At 47.0% G+C, this 20,374-nt stretch overlaps 1 protein-coding gene and 2 long non-coding RNA genes across 4 annotated transcripts in view; 2 read left to right on the forward strand and 1 right to left on the reverse strand.

The window, feature by feature from the left end:
- LOC309530682 overlaps nucleotides 1–12,893 on the forward strand; it is a 127,617-nt gene extending 114,724 nt beyond the window's left edge. Inside the window, exon 2 of the long non-coding RNA XR_014218843.1 lies at nucleotides 12,629–12,893. This is a non-coding gene — a long non-coding RNA (uncharacterized lncRNA). The remainder of the gene's footprint in view (nucleotides 1–12,628) is intronic.
- Nucleotides 3,313–10,657, reverse strand: LOC309530537 (uncharacterized protein). 2 transcript variants are annotated; one of them, XM_082219566.1, is made up of 3 exons: nucleotides 10,507–10,657; nucleotides 8,927–9,033; nucleotides 3,313–4,344 (listed from the first exon to the last, which is right to left on the reverse strand). In XM_082219566.1, the coding sequence occupies exon 3, from the start codon at nucleotides 4,311–4,313 to the stop codon at nucleotides 3,402–3,404; it is 912 nt and encodes a 303-aa protein (XP_082075692.1). In that variant the 5' UTR covers nucleotides 4,314–4,344; nucleotides 8,927–9,033; nucleotides 10,507–10,657; the 3' UTR covers nucleotides 3,313–3,401. The 2 variants fall into 2 exon arrangements, with proteins under 2 accessions (XP_082075692.1, XP_082075691.1); XM_082219565.1 differs by having other exon boundaries at nucleotides 10,277–10,631.
- Nucleotides 12,894–16,529: 3,636 nt separating the features above from the next.
- LOC309530609 lies at nucleotides 16,530–18,751 on the forward strand. The gene is made up of 2 exons (XR_014218765.1): nucleotides 16,530–16,746; nucleotides 18,434–18,751. It is a non-coding gene; the product is annotated as an uncharacterized lncRNA (long non-coding RNA).
- Nucleotides 18,752–20,374: the final 1,623 nt, after the last annotated feature.

The following is a 20,374-nucleotide window of genomic DNA, read 5'->3' on the forward strand; positions in this document are numbered from 1 at the left end:
TCAGAAAGTGCCAGTTAACATAGATTTGCATCAACATGTGAACCGAAGGAATCTCTCTCCTCATCCCCACCTCCAAAAGTTGTTGGACTCCAACTCCCATCGCCCATTAGCCAGACTGACGGGGGATGATGGGTTTTGTAGTCTGAAACATCAGGAGGGCACCAAATTGGGGAAATCTGCCCTTATAACATAAAACCTTGTGGCTGGTACCATATTTTTTGCTCTGTAGGGCGCACAGGACTATAGGGCGCACCTAGTTTTTAGGGGGGGGAATAAAAGGGGGGATTATTTCCCCACCCCACCCCAAAGAGCAAAGAAGCCAAACCAGAGGCCTTCCTCCTGGGCATAGTGGACCAATCGGTGTTAAAGAAGGATAGAACTTTTTTTATGTACGCTACAGCAGCAGCAAGAATTCTCATCGCAAAGCATTGGATGACACAAGATCTACTCACCTTGGAAGATTGGCAGATGCAACTAATAGACTATATGGAGATGGCAGAAATGACTGGCAGAATCCGAGACCAGGAAGAGGAGTCGGTGGAGGAAGATTGGAAGAAATTTAAAATTTATTTGCAGAAATATTGTAAAATTTTTGAATGTTAAGGACACTGAAATGAGTTGCAGGGGCTTTAGCAACAAAGTAAAATGTAAGATTGGATTAACAATGGATAAATTAAATAGGATGTGAATTTGCTGAATCAATTTCTAAAAAGGGATACAAGAACGGGAGACGTGAGGAAGTCGGGAAAATAAGTTAATTGAAGATGAGAAATTAAGAAAGAGGGAATTTTTGTTTTTTGTTATTATATGTGTTTTTTTCTTTTTTTCTTTTTTTGATGTGATCAATGTTTGTATTTGTGTGTTGTATTGTTTTTTGTGATGTTGTATTTTCTTTGTCTTTGTATGCTTTTTTATTGTGAAAACTTAATAAAATATTTATAAAAAACAACAACAAAGAGCAAAGAAGCCAAGACAGCGAGCGGGATGGATCCGTTTTTAGCTGTGGGGCTGGGGTGGGGGAAGCCCGAGCTTCCCCCGACCCCAGCCCCCAAAACAGGTCCGGGAGCAGTGGCAAGGTTGCGCACAGCCTTACCACCGCTCCCGGAGCTTGTGGGGCTGGGGGTGCGCTCCAAAGGTTTGCGGATAGCTGCCTGAAGCCCAGGGAGCGCTGCGGGAGTTGGTGCTGCGCTCCCCGGGCTTTGGGCTGCAGGCTGCTATCCACAAGCCTTTGGAGCCCGGCAGGAACTCCCGCCGCACTCCGAAGGCTTGCGGATAGCTTCCTGAAGCCTGGAGAGTGAGAGGGGTTGGTGCGCACCGACCCCTCTCGCTCTCCAGGCTTCAGCGAAAGCCTGCATTCGCTCCATAGGACGCACACACATTTCCACTTCATTTTTGGAGGGGGAAAAGTGTGTCCTATAGAGCGAAAAATACGGTATTTGGTTTTTTCCAGCCATAATTTTGTCTGTGGCAAATCCCAGCAGCTACAGAACCTAACAACAGCCCTTCAAGGCAGAACCCATATGAATGATCACCATGTTGCAGACAGAGACAAGGCCTGAGGTGCTTAGGTCTGTGGCTCATCTACAGCTACCTAGAGAGATGAGGAGGGAGGAGATATTCAAATTGTTCATGTTAAATCCTTGGCCCCAATCCTGCCCCATTTCTTCTCTGTTTTTCTCCCAATGAACCCTTTGTTTCTGCTGCTGCTGCTGCGTCCCTCTGCTTCCCCCGAGGCCAATTCGTACAGATGTGCCACCCCGGTTTTAATCGCCTTCATTTTCACATTTATCGTCCGCGTTCATTGCTAAAGAACTCCTAATCTCACGAAGGCAGACCCCTTTCTCCAATCCTCTGGAGCTGCCACTGCGTTGTGTGGGTGGGTGTTTTTCAGAAATATATAATGGGGGTGTCCAGCTGGTGCGGATTGATAGAGCTCTCAAAATGAGCAACGTTGAAAGACCCCCAGCTGAGAAGGCAGGCGCTCAGCGATTAACGGAGATAAAAGGTCGCCATCGCCATCTGGGAACTCCCGCTATGGAGACAATGAAGGCAGGTCATTGCGGGGCTCGGCAGTATTAAGTGTTTTAAACTGATTTTAATATTGTATTTTTATTTGGTGATAAGATGCCCTGGGAACCTCTAGTGAAGGGCAAGTACGAAAGGCAATGACCATTTGTCATTTGTTATTACGCAGGTCTGCAGTGTAGGAAATGCAGGAAGATGTCTCTTTGAACACTGCTGACCACAAGGGAAAGAGGCAAACTCTGCCTTTGATACAGCAAAACACCAACACCACAAACTGGCTTATAAGTATAAAACCAAATTGACTAGAATAATAGCTAGAATAGAGATAGACTTATAACCATTCAAACAACAAACATACTAAGGTGCCACGTGCATGTCAAAGCCTGGAGATTGTTTCCAACTCAAGACCCATTGAAGAGCATCTCATCCAGTTCAATCTTTGAAAACGAACTTTGAAAAACTTTTTCATATTCTCCAGTGTGCTACCCTTGCCATTCTGTGATTGGACTTACACTACTTGTTGAATGGTTCATTTATCCAGTCTGTATAACGTTTACTGCACATGTAACTTGTTAAGATAGAGTTGTACATTTATCCACTCCATGTTTACAGTATCTCCAGGCTTTGTCTTGCACATGGCACCTTAGTATGTTTGTTGTTTGAATGGTTATGCCTATCTGTATTCTAGCTATTATTCTAGTAAATTTGGTTTTATACTTATAAGCCAGTTTGTGGTGGTGGTTGTTTTGTTGTATTATTATTACTGTCACCACATTTGATACTTTGTGTATATACTACCTTTCATACAGATCACCTGAGATTTCAGTCCCAACTGTCCTCTCCAGGTGAGGCTGGGATAGGTCTATGCCTGAAATCCTTGAGAGTTGTCACCCATCAGAATACTGAGTACCAATTGTCTGACTCAGTTTAAGGCAGCTTCCCATGTTCCTAAAATGTAATTTAGAGAGATGCTACTTACTCATCTAAGATGACTCTTAAGAGACTCTTACCCAATTTTGCTTGCTGGCTCCTGAGATCAAAGAGCAGATTTTTGCCTATGTTTGGATACAGCTGGACGCCATTTTGAATCAAGATGGCAGACCAAACCATTAAAAACACGGCATTTTTAGTTTCTTCAAGCAATGCTAAGGTATGAGGCTGCTAGTTAGAGATAAAACTGGAGTGGCCTTTGTCTTTTATCTGCCCCTGAATTGACTAATGTCTTTTACGCCAGCGTAAAAACCAAGCACAATGAAATAAAGAAGGAGAAGCAACCAGACCCGTCTATTGAGATTCTTACAAAGTTTTTAAATCCATAGATTTCTAATGTCAAAATCAAGTTGTAGGAGCACGGAGGAGTCTAGGCGGGCTGCGTTTCAGAAAGGCAACAGGCCGTCGTTCCTCCACGTCAAGTAGTGAGCGAAGCCTTGCACGATTCTGTTGACGTTATGCTCACCGAGAAACGCCAGGAGGGTCTCCGCCATGAATTCGTGGTTGAAAAAATAGGTGTAGCATAAGGCCAGGGTCAGCAGGAGAACGCAGCCGAGCACCAAGACGCTCAGGACTTTGCCCACCTGCCAGAACCAGTACATGGCTTTCCTGCTCTTTGACTGCTGCAAGGCAACATCCACCAGTTTGGCCTCCACGATTTCGTGCATTAGCGAGCCGATCTGCACCCTGTTTTCCTGGTCCAGCCTCAAGATGGTGGCCTGCTGCACACAGGTCTCTAGCTGGGCCTGCAGATCTTTGATGTCGTTCCTCTGGCTCTGGCGGAGTTGAAGAAGCGCCCCGACTTTCTCCCTCAGCTGGGAGGAATTGTTCTTCTCCGCTTGATAGTGATGCTCGGTCTCCTGCAGCCTATCTTCCAGGCTCTTCAGGTATTTTTTGACCTCCATTGACAGGTTCTGCATCTCTCGAAGGTCCTTCTCCTGAGCGGCTTTGTAGTCTTCGAAAAGGGCCACCTGGGAGGTCACCTCGCGGAGTTCCTTGCTGAGCTCTGCGTTAGCTTTCGCCAAGGCCTTGTTCTGGGCATCCAGTTCGTGGATCCTCGCGTTGGTGTGGTCCATCTTCTCTCTGATGTCCTCCACCTTCTTCTGCATCTCCTCCATGGCGGCCTTGAATCTGTCCGCCGTCTCTTGCAGGCTCCGGTTGTGGCCCTTGATGGTGCTGTTGTCCTTCAGCAGGGCCTGGTTCTCAGAATCAAGGTAGGCCACCGTCTCTGTCAGGTCATTGATTTGGTAGCGGAGCTTTTCGTTCGTCGTTGACAGTTCCTCCATCGTCAGCGACATGGTGAAGACGTTTCATTCAGAGCTGGAGACCCTATGAGAAGATCAAAAAGGTAAAGGTAAAGGACCCCTGACAGTAAAGTCTAGTCACGAACAACTCTGGGGTTGCGGCGCTTATGAGGAACGGCTAAGGGAGCTGGGCATGTTTAGCTAGGAGAAGAGGAGGTTAAGGGGTGATATGATAGCCATGTTCAAATATATAAAAGGATGTCACATAGAGGAGGGAGAAAGGTTGTTTTCTGCTGCTCCAGAGAAGCGGACACGGAGCAATGGATCCAAACTACAAGAAAGAAGATTCCACCTAAACATTAGGAAGAACTTCCTGACAGTAAGAGCTGTTTGACAGTGGAATTTGCTGCCAAGGAGTGTGGTGGAATCTCCTACTTTGGAGGTCTTTAAGCAGAGGCTTGACAACCATATGTCAGGAGTGCTCTGATGGTGTTTCCTGCTTGGCAGGGGGTTGGACTCGATGGCCCTTGTGGTCTCTTCCAACTCTAGGATTCTATGATTCTATGATCTCACTTTACTGGCCGAGGGAGCCGGCGTTTGTCCACAGTTTTTCCAGGTCATGTGGCCTGGACTAAGCCGCTTCTGGCAAAACCAGAGCAGCACATTTAATTATTTAAATTGTATACCGCCCTATCCATACCTGCAAGTCTCAGGGCAGTTCACAACATAAAAACACAAAACATATAATAAAAATAAAAAACAAAACATCTCACTAGTCCCCCTCCCAAATGCATTTTAAATGGGCGCTGAATGCTGCACATTTCTTCTTATTTTAAATTTTGCGGTCCACCCATTTTGTTGTTTGTTTGAAAGAAAGAAAGGCATTCTATGAATCTCTGCTTACTCAAATCCTACTTAGAATCACTGGTCTCATTCTAAGGCTCCTTCCTTTTCGATTTTGAGGTGCCTCCTGAAGTCATTTGAATGTGGTTTTAACCGTTTTGCACTGTTTTTATGGTGTTTTATGTCTCATTGCCTATGCAGTTTCACGTCATCATGCTGCGTTGCATGAGCTGGCGGTGCGTAAATACTTTTACAAATAAAGAAGATATTGCAGAGAGAGAGAGAGAGAGAGAGAGAGAGATTTGTTAAGAGGCAGAGAGAAAGCAGTTAATGATGAACGGCTTGACAGCGAAAGGGCCCCTCAAACAGATTAAAGGGACAGAACGATTCTAATTTTGAGCCTCTTATATGAAGACAGCTAAGCCCCAGAGGGGGAAATGACAGAGATTTATTCCAGCCAAGGGAGCGCCTAATAGCTGATCATCATGATAAATATTTATGCCCAGCTGGGAGCCTTGAGCCTTCAATTCTTCACCATATGCACTGAAGCTTGGAGCGAGCAATCTGCAGCAAAGCAGATCAGGACCCTGGTCAGCTCCCAGTGGCTTCTCATAGCTGAGCCAAGGAAGATGTTGTCTCAGCCAGAGCGACCTGAAGGCCTAAGAAAGCTGGTGAGGTTGTCTCTTCCAGGGACTTCACCTCCTTAGGAGGATGGGTCTGCAGTCTTAAGGGGCCCATAGCCAATTCTATGGGAAATAATAAGGGTTTTGACCTTTAATGCCCTATGCGGCCTAGGACTCTTGGACCTACGGGACCGCCTCTCTTGGTATGCCCTGAGGAGGACCTTAAGGTCCACAAATGACAACACTTGGGGGTCCTGAGACTCAAGGAGGTTAGATTGGTCCCGACTAGGGCCAGGGCCTCTTCATTCCTCGCCCTGACTTGGTGGAACGCTCTGTCACAAGAGACTGGGGCCCTGCGGGATTTGACTTATTTCTGCAGGACCTGCAAGATGGAGCTGTTCCACCTGGCCTTCGGCTTGGACTCACTCTGACCACTTACTGTATATGGGATTTGGTATATAAATGTTCCCTTGGCTTTTTTGCTGGCCCATGTAGGACCAGCATGGATAGCTGGCTCGGGTGAATATCTGATGTTTCCTCCCTTTATGGTCTTGATTTATGGGCTGCTACTAAAATGAGGCTGCATTTTAAGCTGTATTTTAAGCCACATTTTAATTTTTTTCCTTTTCCCCCCTATTGTTTTATTGTAATTTATATTTGGTGTTAGCTGCCCTGAGCCTGGCCCTGGCTGGGGAGGGCGGGGTATAAATAAAATTATTATTATTATTATTATTATTATTATTATTATTATTATTATTATTATTATTTTGTTGTTAATTAATTAAATTTGTATACTGCCCTATAAAGGTAAAAGGTAAAGGACTCCTGGATGGTTAAGTCCTGTCAAAGGTGACTATGAAGTTGCAGCGCTCATCTCGCTTTCAGGTCGAGGGAGCCGTCATTTGTCCACAGACTACTAAACTGCTTCTGGCACAACGGGACACTGTGATGGAAACCAGAGTGCACGGAAACACCATTAACCTTCCTGTCACAGTGATACCTATTTATCTACTTGCACTGGCCTGCTTTTGAACTGCTAGGTTGGCAGGAGCAGGGACCGAGCAACGGGAGCTCACCCCATCGCAGGGATTCGAACCGCCAACCTTCTGATCAGCAAGCCCAAGAGGCTCAGTGGTTTAGACCACAGTGCCAACTGTGTCCCACCACCCTGTACCCATAGATCTCAGGGTAGTTCACAACATAAAATTACAACACCAAAACCACAAGGTACATAATAAAAACAAAAGGAAAGAGAACCCAATTATCTCCCCCACACACAACACATTTCAAAAGGACCTGAGAGGTCAATGAGCCAAAGGCCTGGTTAAAGAGGAATGTTTTCACCTGGTGACTAAAGGTGTTTAATGAAGGCGCCAGGTGAGCCTCGCTGGGGAGAGCAATCCACAAATGCTGCAGGGTTTTCATGGCTGCTAGCTATGATGGCTAGGGACGCGGGTGGCGCTGTGGGTTAAACCACAGAGCCTAGGGCTTGCCGATCAGAAGGTTGGAGGTTCGAATCCCTGCGACGGGATGAGCTCCCGTTGTTCGGTCCCTGCTCCTGCCAACCTAGCAGTTCCAAAGCACGTCAAAGTGCAAGTAGATAAATAGGTACCGCTTTGGTGGGAAGTCGGCCGCGACTGGACCTAACGGTCAGGGGTCCCTTTACCTTTATATACATCCATATACGGTGAAATCTGTCTGATGGAAACAGTCTCCCTCGGAAGGTGGTGGACTCTTTCTTCTCGGACGATTTCAAGCAGCGGTTGGGAGGCCATCTGCCAGGAATTCTTTTCTTTTTTTAAAGCCCAAAGTTTATTCATCTTCTTTCTATGCATTTTTCTTCTTCCAGAAAGCTAACACAATGGAGGACCTATTCACATGGGCTGCACACACCATGCATTTAAAGAACACCAACTGCCCAAAAGAACTGTGGGAGCTGTAGTTTTCCCCTCACAGAGCTACAAATCCAAGAACCCTTAACAAACTACAGGATTCTCTTTCTCTCTGTGTGTGTGTGTGTGAATTAAATGCATGTATATACATCCATAGGGACGTGGGTGGCGCTGTGGGTTAAACCACAGAGCCTAGGGCTTGCAGATCAGAAGGTCGGTGGTTCGAATCCTCGCGACAGGGTGAGCTCCTGTTGCTCGGTCCCTGTTCCTGCCAGCCTAGCAGTTTAAATGCACGTCAAAGTGCAAGTAGATAAATAGGTACCGCTCCAGCGGGAAGGTAAATGGCGTTTCCATGCACTGCCCTGGTTCGCCAGAAGCGGCTTAGTTATGCTGGCCACATGACCCGGAAGCTGTACACCGGCTTCCTTGGCCAGTAAAGCGAGATGAGCACCACAACCCCAGAGTCGTCTGCGACTGGACCTAACGGTCAGGGGTCCCTTTCCCTTTAGACCCATTGAAATTAACAAACATGACTACAACACCATGCATTTAAAGCACTATTCTAGCACTTTCACAGCCACGGAGCAGCCTGGGAACTGTAGTTTGCGAAGGGTGCCGACCTCCTAGAGCTGCCATGCTCAGCCCTCTTAAGAAACTACAGTTCCCAAGATTCCCCTTGTCTGTTAAAGTGGCAGAATAATCCTTTCACTGTGTTTTGTGGATGACACCATGGTTAGGCCCATTCATATCATAGAATCATAGAATCATAGAGTTGGAAGAGACCACAAGGGCCATCGAGCCCAACCCCCTGCCAAGCAGGAAACACCATCATGGCACTCCTGACATATGGTTGTCAAGCCTCTGCTTAAAGACCTCCAAAGAAGGAGACTCCACCACACTCCTTGGCAGCAAATTCCACTGTCGAACAGCTCTTACTGTCAGGAAGTTTCAATAAGTCTACTCTGAGTAAATTTAATGCCACTCCTTCAGCCAAAATTGTGCCCCCCCCATCACAATTAGGTTTAGAAAAAGGTTATTTTTGTATAAATGGGACCTTGATTCCTGCTCACAGGGGAGATTTTGCAGGAAGACTGCATATGCCCACTTTAATAACATAACACCTTTCCAGTGCTTGCTCCTGAGCGTAGCTGTTATTTTAATGAATGGGGAGTTGCTTATTCAAGTAAACCTAGGTTTTAAAATCCGTTTTGGTATATATGTAACAAATGACTTTGCCGGCACATGTTTAAGGCAAAATCGCCCCCTGCTGGTCCATGTGTAGTACTGCAGAAGGTTTTCCAAGACTCACTCTGTCTCCTTGGGACCCACGAAATTTGCACCAGCGGGGAGAGAGAAACTGTTCTCCTCAGGAAAAATGGGGAGCAGCGTTGGAGGATCAAGCCTTCTTTATGGAGCCTGGAGAATGAAAACAAAGGGGGTCTTTAAAACCCTGCCTGAGTGCTTTGCCCGTGCTCCAATGTTCTATTGATTCCACACACACAAAATAAAAATAAAAAGATTTTCTTGGTTAGCAAAAGTATGTGTGTTCTCTCCCGCCCCACCTCCAGGTTGTAGAATCTATTCTACAGATCAGTTACATTTGATGTGAGACATTACTGTTGTAAACGGTATAATGTTGCCCCTTCTGACCGCAGCACTAATAATAATAATAATAATAATAATAATAATAATTTATTTATACCCCGCCCATCTGGCTGAGTTTCCCCAGCCATTCTGGATGGCCCCCAATTGAGTGTTAAAAACAATACAGCATTAAATATTAAAAACTTCCCTAAACAGGGCTGCCTTCAGATGTCTTTTAAAGATAGGATAGCTGCTTCTTTCCTTCATATCTGAAGGGAGGGCGTTCCACAGGGTGGGCGCCACTACCGAGAAAGCCCTCTGTCTGCTTCTCTGTAACCTTACTTCTCGCAATGAGGGAACTGCCAGAAGGCCCTCGGAGCTGGACCTCAGTGTCCGGGCTGAACGATGTTTGGAAATGTTCCTCTACCCAAATGCTTGTTACATGAAAATTCATTTAACCAAACTCAAGGAATCAGTTCCCAAACCTCACTAAACGCACCGCAGATTGAGATATCCAAACAGACGGATCTTTTTTTTCCTTCCTTGTTTGCCTTTTGCAAGGTTTCGGAGGGTTTTCCTGGGTTAGAAATTTCCCCATAGAAATAAATGGAAGTGATTGACTCATTATGTGTTCACCTAAACAAACAATTTCCTGAGAATGCGTTGTGTTTGGGAAGTATTGTTCCCTCAGGACAGGAACTACAGTTCCCAGAAATTATTATTTTTTTGGGGGGGGCATCATGCCTTGGATGTGTGTTCAATATATGACATGAATCCAGTTTCGCCAATCAAAATAGGCACATCTCAGATGTTGAGGTCTAATTCCAAAGCCGAATATTGAAACGGCGAGTCCTGCGGTCACCACACCCCCAGCGGGTGAATGGCCATGTTTCATGTATGACCTAGTTGAGATTCCTGCAGTGGAAGGGGTTGGACTAGATGACCCTTGGGTCCCCGCAAACTCTACAATTCTTTGATTTTCAGTATTTAGCCAGGCTTGGGCATTTTGCGAAATTTCATCCCCGCACGAATTCCCCGCCTCTGACCCTCAGCCTCCGTTCTGGAGATGCTATACCTGTGTGACTCAGCTGCAGGTGCGAGGGCTAGCCAGAGAATTTGGCACTGCCATGGCGCCCCGGTCGGACTCCTCCCTGGCTGGTCGTGATGAGGATCTTTCTGGCCTAGCACCCCAATTCCGCCCTCACTGCGTTGTCCATTGCAACTTCCCTCATTCCCCTGCTTTCCGCTTTCAGATATTCGGCATTTTTTGGCCCCCAAGCCCCCAAACACGGGTAGAAAACACACCACTCTTTCCTATATCGCCGGCTGCCAGCTCCTCGTTTGTTTCCATCTGTCTGTTTTTAATTCGGCACCCATGTCAGGAAGGTAGAAATCACTCAGGGCGCCATTGTGTTGTCGTTCGTCATGGCAACGCCTCGGCCAATAGCGTCAGCGGGGAGGCAGGGTGATGTCACAAACCTTGGCTCTGATTGGGCTTTTGAATTCCACTTTCTTGAAATTTTCTTTGAATGCCATTTTTGAGAACTTGCCACTGCATTTTGGGCGTGTGTTCATGAAGGAGTGGGGAGGTGGTCATGGGAGAAGCAGGTATCTTTGTCCTCTAGGCCCATAGCCTAGTGGGTAGGGTATCCGTCTAGCGTGCAGAAGGCCTCAGGTTTGATCCCCAGCTTTTCCAGGTGCGGTTATAGCATTGGTTGGCCTTCTGCCATGTCCAGAGAAGAAGAGGCTCTCCTAGATGGAACAAGAAGAAAAGGGTGGAGGAGAAACCACAGTAAAGTCAAGGAAACAGGTCACTTCTGATGGTTCCCAGCACAGCTCCTGGGGTTCTGCTGACCATCATCAAGGACCGAGCCTTTAATGTGGCAGACCCTGCCCTGTGGAACTCCCTGCCTCTTGAGGTTTGGGGTGAACCTGTTAAGATTCTTCCTCCGTGTTTGCAGTCATGAGATTGTCTATCACATGATGGTGTATGATTTCATTCCACAGTGACGGAGACAGGATGTTTTGGTATTACTGTGTTCCATGAAGTGGGACTATTGTCCTTTGTTCTTTCTCTCTTTGCTGTCTGATGAGAAAGAGGAAGGAGCTAAGTCAGAATGCTCCGAGTGTATTATATGTAAATAAAGTAGATTAGCCAAGATGCTGAGCTATGGAGTCTGTTACGCGAACCGCCAATACTCTGCAGGTTCCTAAGTGTGCTGATGCTTCTTGGTATCAGTCGCTGCGGTGTTCGGGCTGAAGAAAGCTTTTGAAGCTCCCGAAGGACAGACCAGGAGGAAGAGAATTTGCCGGTCGGGCATGTGTCTCTGCCAGGGTCCTACTTGCGAGTAGGACGATCCTTACAGAACCATCTCTCCATTCATTCATCCCTTGAAGACTCTCTAGAATGGAGAGGCATATGCAGTGTGAATTTTCTTCTTTTAATCCGGTTGCAATAATAATTTATTATTTATACCCCCCCCAATCTGGCTGGGTTTCCCCAGCCACTCTGGGCGGCTTCCAACAAAATATTAAAAACACAATAAAACATCAGACATTAAAAACTTCCCTAAACAGGGCTGCCTTCAGATGTCTTCTAAAAGGTAGTTGTGTATTTCCTTGACATCTGATGGGAGGGTGTTCCACAGGGCAGGTGCCACCTCTGAGAAGGCCCTGTAACCTCACTTCTCTCAGGGAGGGAACCGCCAGAAGGCCCTCGGAGCTGGACCTCAGTGTCCGGGCTGAACGATGGGGGTGGAGACGCTCCTTCAGGCCTTTGAGGCCGTTGAGGGCTTTAAAGGTCAGCACCAACACTTTGAATTGTGCTTGGAAACATACTGGGAGCCAAGGTAGGCTTTCAGGACCAGTGTTATGTGATCTTGGCAGCTGCTTCCAGTCACTGATCAGAACCCTCCTTGTACCTTAAATGGAGTTGTTTTTCACTTTTAACAGCCAGTGGTTAGGTCCCAGCCCCCACCCCCACCCCAGTTTTGCAGTCAGGCTTCACTGATAATGGGTAATGAAATATACTCGGAGTCGCATAGTGATTTCACACTCTTTATTGCAGCTCGTAAAACAGTGAAAATTTTTCCCCCAAGACCTCAGGCTTTATATACATTATTTACACAATGGGTCCCATCTGATTGGTTGATTCTGCTTCCCTCCTGGAGCCTGATTGGGCTGCTAATGCAGGCCAATCAGGTTGTTGCATTCTACGATCCTACCTGCCTATTGTTCTAGGATCCAAGCTCAATACATAACAGGTAAGAGAAATTCCATTGGGGGAGTAATGGCATTGTCCAATGGGGTCCGTTGTTGTCACAACATGCCCATTGGGGTGAATGAAACTTAGCCAGGTGTCGTCGTCTTTGGCGATCACTCATAGCTGAGTAAGAATGTCTTTTATAAATGCATATTTAACAGTGAGTCCGTAAGTGACTGTGGAGGCCAATTCTGGATCCACACGTCCTTCCATAATGGGGACATAGGTTTCCAGGCAGGAGTTGATCACGGTGTGGATTTGCCAAGCATGCCTTCCTCTTAGCACGTTTCTCCCTTGCTTCCTGAGTTCGAGCGTCTTCAAAGCCCCTGACACCTTTGGTAAAGGCTGTTCTCCAATTGGAGCGCTCGCAGGCCAGTGTTTCCCAATTGTCGGTGTTTATACTACATTTTTAAAGATTTGCCTTGAGAAAGTCTTTAAACCTCTTTTGATCACCAGCATTACGCTTTCCATTTTTAAGTTCGGAATAGAGCAGTTGCTTTGGAAAACAGTCATCAGGCATCCGCACAACATGACCAGTCCAACGAAGTTGATGTTGAAGAATCATTGCTTCAACACGGGCGATCTTTGCTTCATCCAGTAAAGTGGTACCTCAGGATGCGAACGGGATCCGTTCTGGAGCCCCATTCACATCTTGAATGGAACGTAAGACGCGACAATGCATCTGCGCATGTGTGGGTCGCATTTTGCCGCTTCCGCGCATGCGCCTGATGTCATTTTGAGCGTCTGTGCATGCAAGAGTGGCGAAACCCGGAAGTAACGCGCTCCATTACTTCTGGGTTGCCGCAGAGCGCAACCCAAAAGCGCTCAACCTGAAGCACATTCAACCTGAGGTATGACTGTACATTGGTATTAGTTTGCCTGTCTTCCCAAGTGATGTGTAAAATTTTTCGGAGACACCATTGATGGAATCTTTTGAGCTGTTGGAGATGGCGTTTATAAGTGGTCCATGTTTCACAAGCATATAGTAAGGTTGTGTCAGTCAAAAACTCACAGTTCCATAATGCAACAGGTACTGACTGCATGTCTGATTTGCAGCAGTCTGATCTGGGTAGAAATAAATGATCACAAGAAACGAGTTTCAAAGCTTTACTGCAAACGGTCTTAAACAAGTTACAAAACAAACGTTGGAAGAATACAAAGTAACACATTGCTCTTTAACAAGCCAGCAACACAGTCTGGTCTTCTTTTTAATACTGTTCAATAAACTTTCCTCTCTCTGGTGCCAGTGAGAGATCCCATGCAAGTGTCGCTGAGCCGAGCCACTACTGCTGATGGCGCCAACGACTGATTTAGATGCTGAGTTTTCAGGTTTAATTTCATGCTGCAAGAGATCGCTATTTGGGCTTCTGGGATGACTTGTCAATTAACCTGAAACGGAAACAGCCACCCTTTCCCATGGCATTTGCTCTAGCTAAATTTCCTGAATAATGCAAGCATCTCTGCATAGTATTTTAAGTAAAATGCATTCAAACAAATTTCATGCATATTAAACTGATATCTTTAACACTGCTGTGCGAAAGGAACGTTAGGAAACAGGACAGAAGTTCTAGCTTTGTAACAAGGAAATCTAATGCAATATTCCTTGCATCTGAATGCACCAAACGCAAAGGGATGTTATGAAGAAATATATTGAAGCTGCTTCTCACAGATAAGGTGGTAGATCTAAAAGAAATGGGGACGACCTTATAAAAGCCTACAGGAATTAAACTTCTTATTCTGCAATGACTGCTTAAGTGTTGCCTTCCTTCTCTGTGTTGCACCTCCAAGCTCATTTCAATGCAAGGCCTCAGGAGGTATCGCCTTCTAAGCTAAACAAGCTACAGTGGTACCTCGGGTTAAGAACTTAATTTATTCTAGAGGTCCGTTCTTATCCTGAAACTGTTCTTAACCTGAGACAGCACTTTAGCCAATGGGGCCTCCCGCCACAGCCACGCCACCACGCAATTTCTGTTCTCATCCTAAACCAAGTTCTTAACTCGAGGTACTATTTCTGGGTTAGCGGAGTCTATAACCTGAAACATCTGCAACCTGAAGCGTCTGTAACCCGAGGTACCACTGTATAGCTTAGGGCCCCACTCACTTTCTTGGGGTGCCCCAAAAAAATTAAAGGGGGGAAAAACTGGATGTACATTTCCAAAATATAAGATAAAAAACAAATTAAAATAAAACCTACATACAGCAACAGTGTTTTGTGTTGTGTAGGCTCCTATGATGTAAGTCATGGGCCCTGCCTGCCAGCCTGCTCCCTAAAATATCACTGGTTTGCTCCTTTCTATATATAGGGTGCCTACATTCTGCATGGACTGGTTATTTTGTTATGTGCACATGGCTTTAAATACCTATTAGGTCCATAAATTTCCATATAGCATATATTCAACACAAAAAAAACAGTGACCATTTGTTGTTGACAAAGGACAGCTGGACATATAAAGGGCTCCATTGCCTTCAGGAGCTGAGGGCCTCATCAAACCTAAATCCGGCCCTGAACAGGAAAGGAGATTCTGACTAAACCTTAGCCAGAACTTTCTGACAGTAGGAGCCATAGCTGTCAAGCGTCCCTTATTTGGCGGGACAGTCCCTTATCCCAGCGCCGTGTCCCGCTGCTGTCCCTTATTGATGATGTCCCTTAAATTTCCCAGGTTTCAAAGGAAGCAGCTCCTCTCCCTCCCTCCCTGCCACCCAGGGAGGAGGGAGGCTCCAACTGTGTTGCTTGGCTGCGTTGCTCACCCAATAAGGAGTCTAAGAATGACTGGGGGGTGGAGCTTGCATGCCTTGTGCTGATCAAATCGGCTGCGTTGCCTGGGGACTCGCCTTTGCTCAGCGCTTCCCAGCGGAGAGGTGATGGTGGTTTTCCTTGAGGCTTCGTTTGGCTGCTGGCTGGGCTTTCCGCATTTGGCTCAGAGGGGCTCAGAAGTTGAACGTACCTGTGCTGAGTGCTCGGATCGGAATCGGATGGATACGTCATCGACGGGCCACTCACCCTTGCCGGGGAAAAGGTCTGTCTGGAGTGGGGGCACATGGTGGGGGAAAAGGAAAGGAGATCTCGTGGGAGGGGGGCTTTTGAATTTGTTTTGGAGGCTCCTTCAATTGACTTATGGGGGGAAGAAAGGAGCTGGTTGACTAAAATGGTGGGTGACTGGCGATCTTGTGGCGAGGGGGGGAGGCTGTGTGTGTGTGGCTAGTTAATGCAAGCTGAGGAGATTTTTGAATGCTGGACGCCATTTTGTTGCACGTGCTGCTGCAAACTTTGCAGTGCAAAGCCAGGCCGGGGAGCCATCTTAAGTTGAGGCTGCATAGGCCTTGTGGTGCATGTGATTCAGATTCTATTCAGTTGAACCTCTGGTTACAAAGTTGGTTGGACAGTGTTCTTGAAGCTACCAGCATGAGTTTGACCAAACTGCAGGAGGACAGGAAGACTGGAGTGCCTGGAACAGGTGAGGCTACAGGTCCCTTATTTTGGCTGCTGGTCCCTTATTTTCAAGGCTGCTGGTCCCTTATTTTCAAATCTGTAAGTTGACAGCTATGGTAGGAGCTGTTTAACTATGGAAGGAACACCCTTAAAAGCTGGCGGACTCTCCTTCCTTGGGGGTTTTAAACCAGTGTTTCCCAAAGTTGGGTCTCCAGCTGCTTTCAGACTACAATTCCCATCATCCCTGACCTAGCTGGTCTTCCTAGGGATGATGGGAGTTGTGGTCCAAAAATGGCTAGAGACTCAACTGTGGGAAACACTGGTTTAAACAGAGGGTGGTCGGCCTGCAATTGCCAACAGCTGGCATTCAGATGCATATGAACAGAGCCACCATGGTTGGTAGCCATTGGTAGCCCTCTCCTCCTCATGAATTTGCCTAGTCCTCTTTCAAAGTCATCCAGGTTGGGGGCCATCACTACATCATGTGGGAGGGACTTCCATAGCTTTAACTACGGTCTGTGTGAAGAAGTACTTTCTTTGATCTGTCCTGATTCCTCCCAATTTCAGCTTCATTGGGCGTCCCTGAGTGGGAACGGAGAAACGTTTCTCTATCCATTTTTGTCCATGCCAGGCATATTCACCTGCAAAGGCCAAGTCATTGTTGGCTCACACTGTCTCCGTCAAATGTGATTGGCCTGCAGGTTCCCACGGCAATAATGCAAAGGGTCATTTCCCCACCATCCCCTCTGCTCCTGACATGTCCGCTCTGGGGTTGGGGGTGGGGGGATCATCAAGAACAGGTGCGTGAACGAGATCAAGCAGAAGAACACACCTGGCAGCTGGCAAGAAAGGGGTTTGTTCCGTAGCTTAATATAAGGCGGGTGCCGTCCTTGAATCACAGAGGAGCAGAAGAAACCTGGACTCCCTTAGAAGCCCACGGTTTGGCTGAAATTGTACGGTGCTAGGGGATGGGGTTTTCTTAAGCCCACCCAGTGGTGTAGCGTCCTTTGCTGGTGCCCGGGACACCCACACATGCACCAGGTGGGACCAGGAGCTGGGCAGAGAGAGGGAACAAAACCCACCATGCCAGCCCAACTCTCACAGGGCTGGCGTTAGACATGGAGGGTTCACGGGGCCACAGAAAAGTCCCTGTGATCACAAAGGGTCCCCGGACGTTTCACCATCTATTGATCCCTGTGCCACCACTTTATTTCTCGCTGCCACCACCTACCTGCTACAATACTGAGTCCCGTCAGGGTTAAATTGGAACCTAAACTTCTGTTTATTTATTGCAGTTTAACAAGCGTGTGGTTTCATAAACGGTGTTGGTGAATTACAATCATGGGGTGCCTATCCAGACCTATAACTTCCGCTACCTGCTCTCCCTCCCTAAACCACCTCTCAGATATTGACTTGTCTTCCTAGCTCCTAACTGTTCCTGACTCAGCTTTTTTTGCAACACTAAGTCAACCTACCCAGTGGCGTAGCGTGGGGGGTGCAGCGGGGGCCGGCCACACCGGGCGCAACATCTGGGGGTTAGGGTTAGGGGGCGCAAATCCATGGGTTAGGGGGCGCAAATTACTTGCCTTGCCCCGGGTGCTGACAACCCACGCTACGCCACTGAACCTACCCACAAACTCTATCCCAATTCACTCCCACTCCAACCAATCACCCAGCTCCTAACAAACTCCCGCCTTCGCCCCTCTCAGAGCTGCTTTTATAGTCCCTCTGACTCCACCCCCTGGGTCCCTGTTCCTTTGCTGGCACCCGGGACACCCAAGCATGCACCAGGTGGGACAGAGGGGGCACAAAACCCACCACGCCAGCCCAACTCTCACAGGACTGGCGTTAGACATGGAGGAGTCATGGGGCCACACTACATTGCCCACCTGCCCATCGGTGCAAGGGGAAGACCGGCCAACTGATGCAGCCATTGGCAGGTGACCCTCCCCAACACTGGCCAGCCATTCAAGAAGGGGGCCAGGGCATGGAGGCCTGGCCCCGGGCTCTGGGGCCCAGAGACCCCCAGCGGCAGGCAGGGCAGGGATCCCTGTGTGGGGTACCCAACTCGCGCTCCTCAAAATAATGCGCCTGGGGTTATGGCCCTCCTATGGGCTCCCCACGCTATGCCCCTCAGCCCAGCTTCTATATTTCCCTACACTTCCCTTCTATTTTCCTTCTTTCCTTCTATATTTCAGTCACTGGGTGGGGGGTAGGCAGAAAAAATAAAACAAATAGGCACAGGTTACTCAAACAGCAGCATCTAAGAAATGGGGAACAAGTGTGTCCAAAATGGTGCTGGACTACAAGTCCCATCAGCCCCTGCCAGCAGATGGCAGCAGTCAGAGATGATAGGAGTCTCAGCCCACCAGGAGTGGGGAATCTGTGGCCATCCGGATTTGTTGCTTTCATTTATTTATAGCATTTATAAACAGATTAACAGTTCCAAAATGTATTTGGACTACAACTCCCATCACCCCTGACCATTAGCCAAGCCTAGTACATGAATAAAAATAATTTCGCCCCCTATTTGTATTCAGAGAAGGCCGCCACCGACCGAACAATATCCGCAAGAAGCAGCTGTCTGTAGCCAGCCGGTGACGCCACAACGAAACCTAATCCACAATCTCAGAGGCAGCGGGGGAATATTCGATCTGGTTCGCCTCGATCAGGAGAAACGAAATTTGTGCTGGGAAAAGTTTTAAAAGGAAAAGAACAAGAGGAAGGAAGGAACCCAAATATATCAAGAAGATGAGCCAGAATTTGCAAGACACTCTCGAGAAGTTTCGGAACGTGATGGAGGAAATGGAGCGGAAAGTGGCGGCCATGCGGGAAAGGACGGAGGAAGCTTACAGAAAGATCAACGAGCTGGAAGAGCAGAAATATTCACTGATTGACTCCAGCGAGCAGCTGAGCAGGGAGCTTCACAAATTGTCCTACCAAGTGGCCCTCTTTGAGACCCAGAAAAACCCTCAAGAAAAGATCTATCAGACTCCCAGGCCGAAGGGAAATTTTGCCGTCGAGAAATGAACAGGAGACAAAAGAATAGCAAAAAAAATTTTTTTTGCTAACGATTGCAACCAACAGCGTGAATTAAAAAAATGACACAAACGTCTTGGTTGTCCCACTTTTTAAAATAGCTCAAGGGTCCCCGTCCTCAAGAAAAGACCAGGGGACATAGGGGGCCTGTATGTAGGTTTTATTTGTTTTTTATCTTTATTTTGGAAATGTACATCCAGTTTATTTTTCCTTTAATTTTTTGGTGGGCCACCAAGAGAGTGGGGCCCTAAGCTTGTTTAGCTTATATGTAAATCCGGCACTGTTCCTGTCATTTGAATCCTTTGACCCAGGTCCTTGCCTCTGGAGAGGAAGAATGCAAGCTTGCATTTAGAATCATAGAATCATAGAGTTGGAAGAGACCACAAGGGCCATCGAGTCCAACCCCCTGCCAAGCAGGAAACACCATCAGAGCACTCCTGACATATGGTTGTCAAGCCTCTGCTTAAAGACCTCCAAGGGAGGAGACTCCACCACACTCCTTGGCAGCAAATTCCACTGTCGAACAGCTCTTACTGTCAGGAAGTTCTTCCTAATGTTTAGGTGGAATCTTCTTTCTTGTAGTTTGCATCCATTGCTCCGTGTCCGCTTCTCTGGAGCAGCAGAAAACAACCTTTCTCCCTCCTCTATGTGACATCCTTTTATATATTTGAACATGGCTATCATATCACCCCTTAACCTCCTCTTCTCCAGGCTAAACATGCCCAGCTCCCTTAGCCGTTCCTCATAAGGCATCGTTTTCTGCCAGATATTTTCTGCCAGATATTTGAAGATGGGTATCACATCGCCTCGCAGTCACCTCTTTTCCAGGCTAAACTTCCCCTTCTCCCTCAACCGTTCCTCATAAGGCTTCCAGATCCTTGATCATCTTGGTTGCCCTCCTCTACACACCTTCCAGCTTGTCAGTGTTCTCCTAAAACTGAAGCCCAGAACACAGGTGTTGCGGTACTCAGTTTCTACTTTTGAGATGGTGGACTTGTAAAAGGGGTAAAAGATTATTAGGAAATAATTTGTAATGAATTGAAAAAATATATATTTAAAAGTACTTTCCCCAAAATCCAGAGTCCTTTTCGTTGGGAATAATTCAGACAGAAATTCCCAGCATAGCTGTCAACGTTTCCCCCTTTTTAAGGGAAATTCCCTTATTCTGAATAGGATTCCTCGCAAGAAAAGGGAAAAGTTGACAGCTATGATTCCCAGGTGTCAAAAAAAGGTTATTTATGTATGCCACTACTGCGGTCCATGTTTTGGTAACCCCAAAATGGAAAACAAGTGAGGTCTCAACCAAACTTAAACTGATGGAATATGCTCAGCTTGCAGACCTAACATACAGAACAAGAGGTCAAGAAGAACATACATTTAGAGAAGATTGGAAAACGTTTATTGAATATATGGGGGGATATTTGAGAAAATGGGCAGCATTA

This window comes from Podarcis vaucheri (assembly GCF_965113315.1).
Source record: "Podarcis vaucheri genome assembly, chromosome: 4".
Classification (NCBI taxonomy): Eukaryota; Metazoa; Chordata; class Lepidosauria; order Squamata; family Lacertidae; genus Podarcis; species Podarcis vaucheri.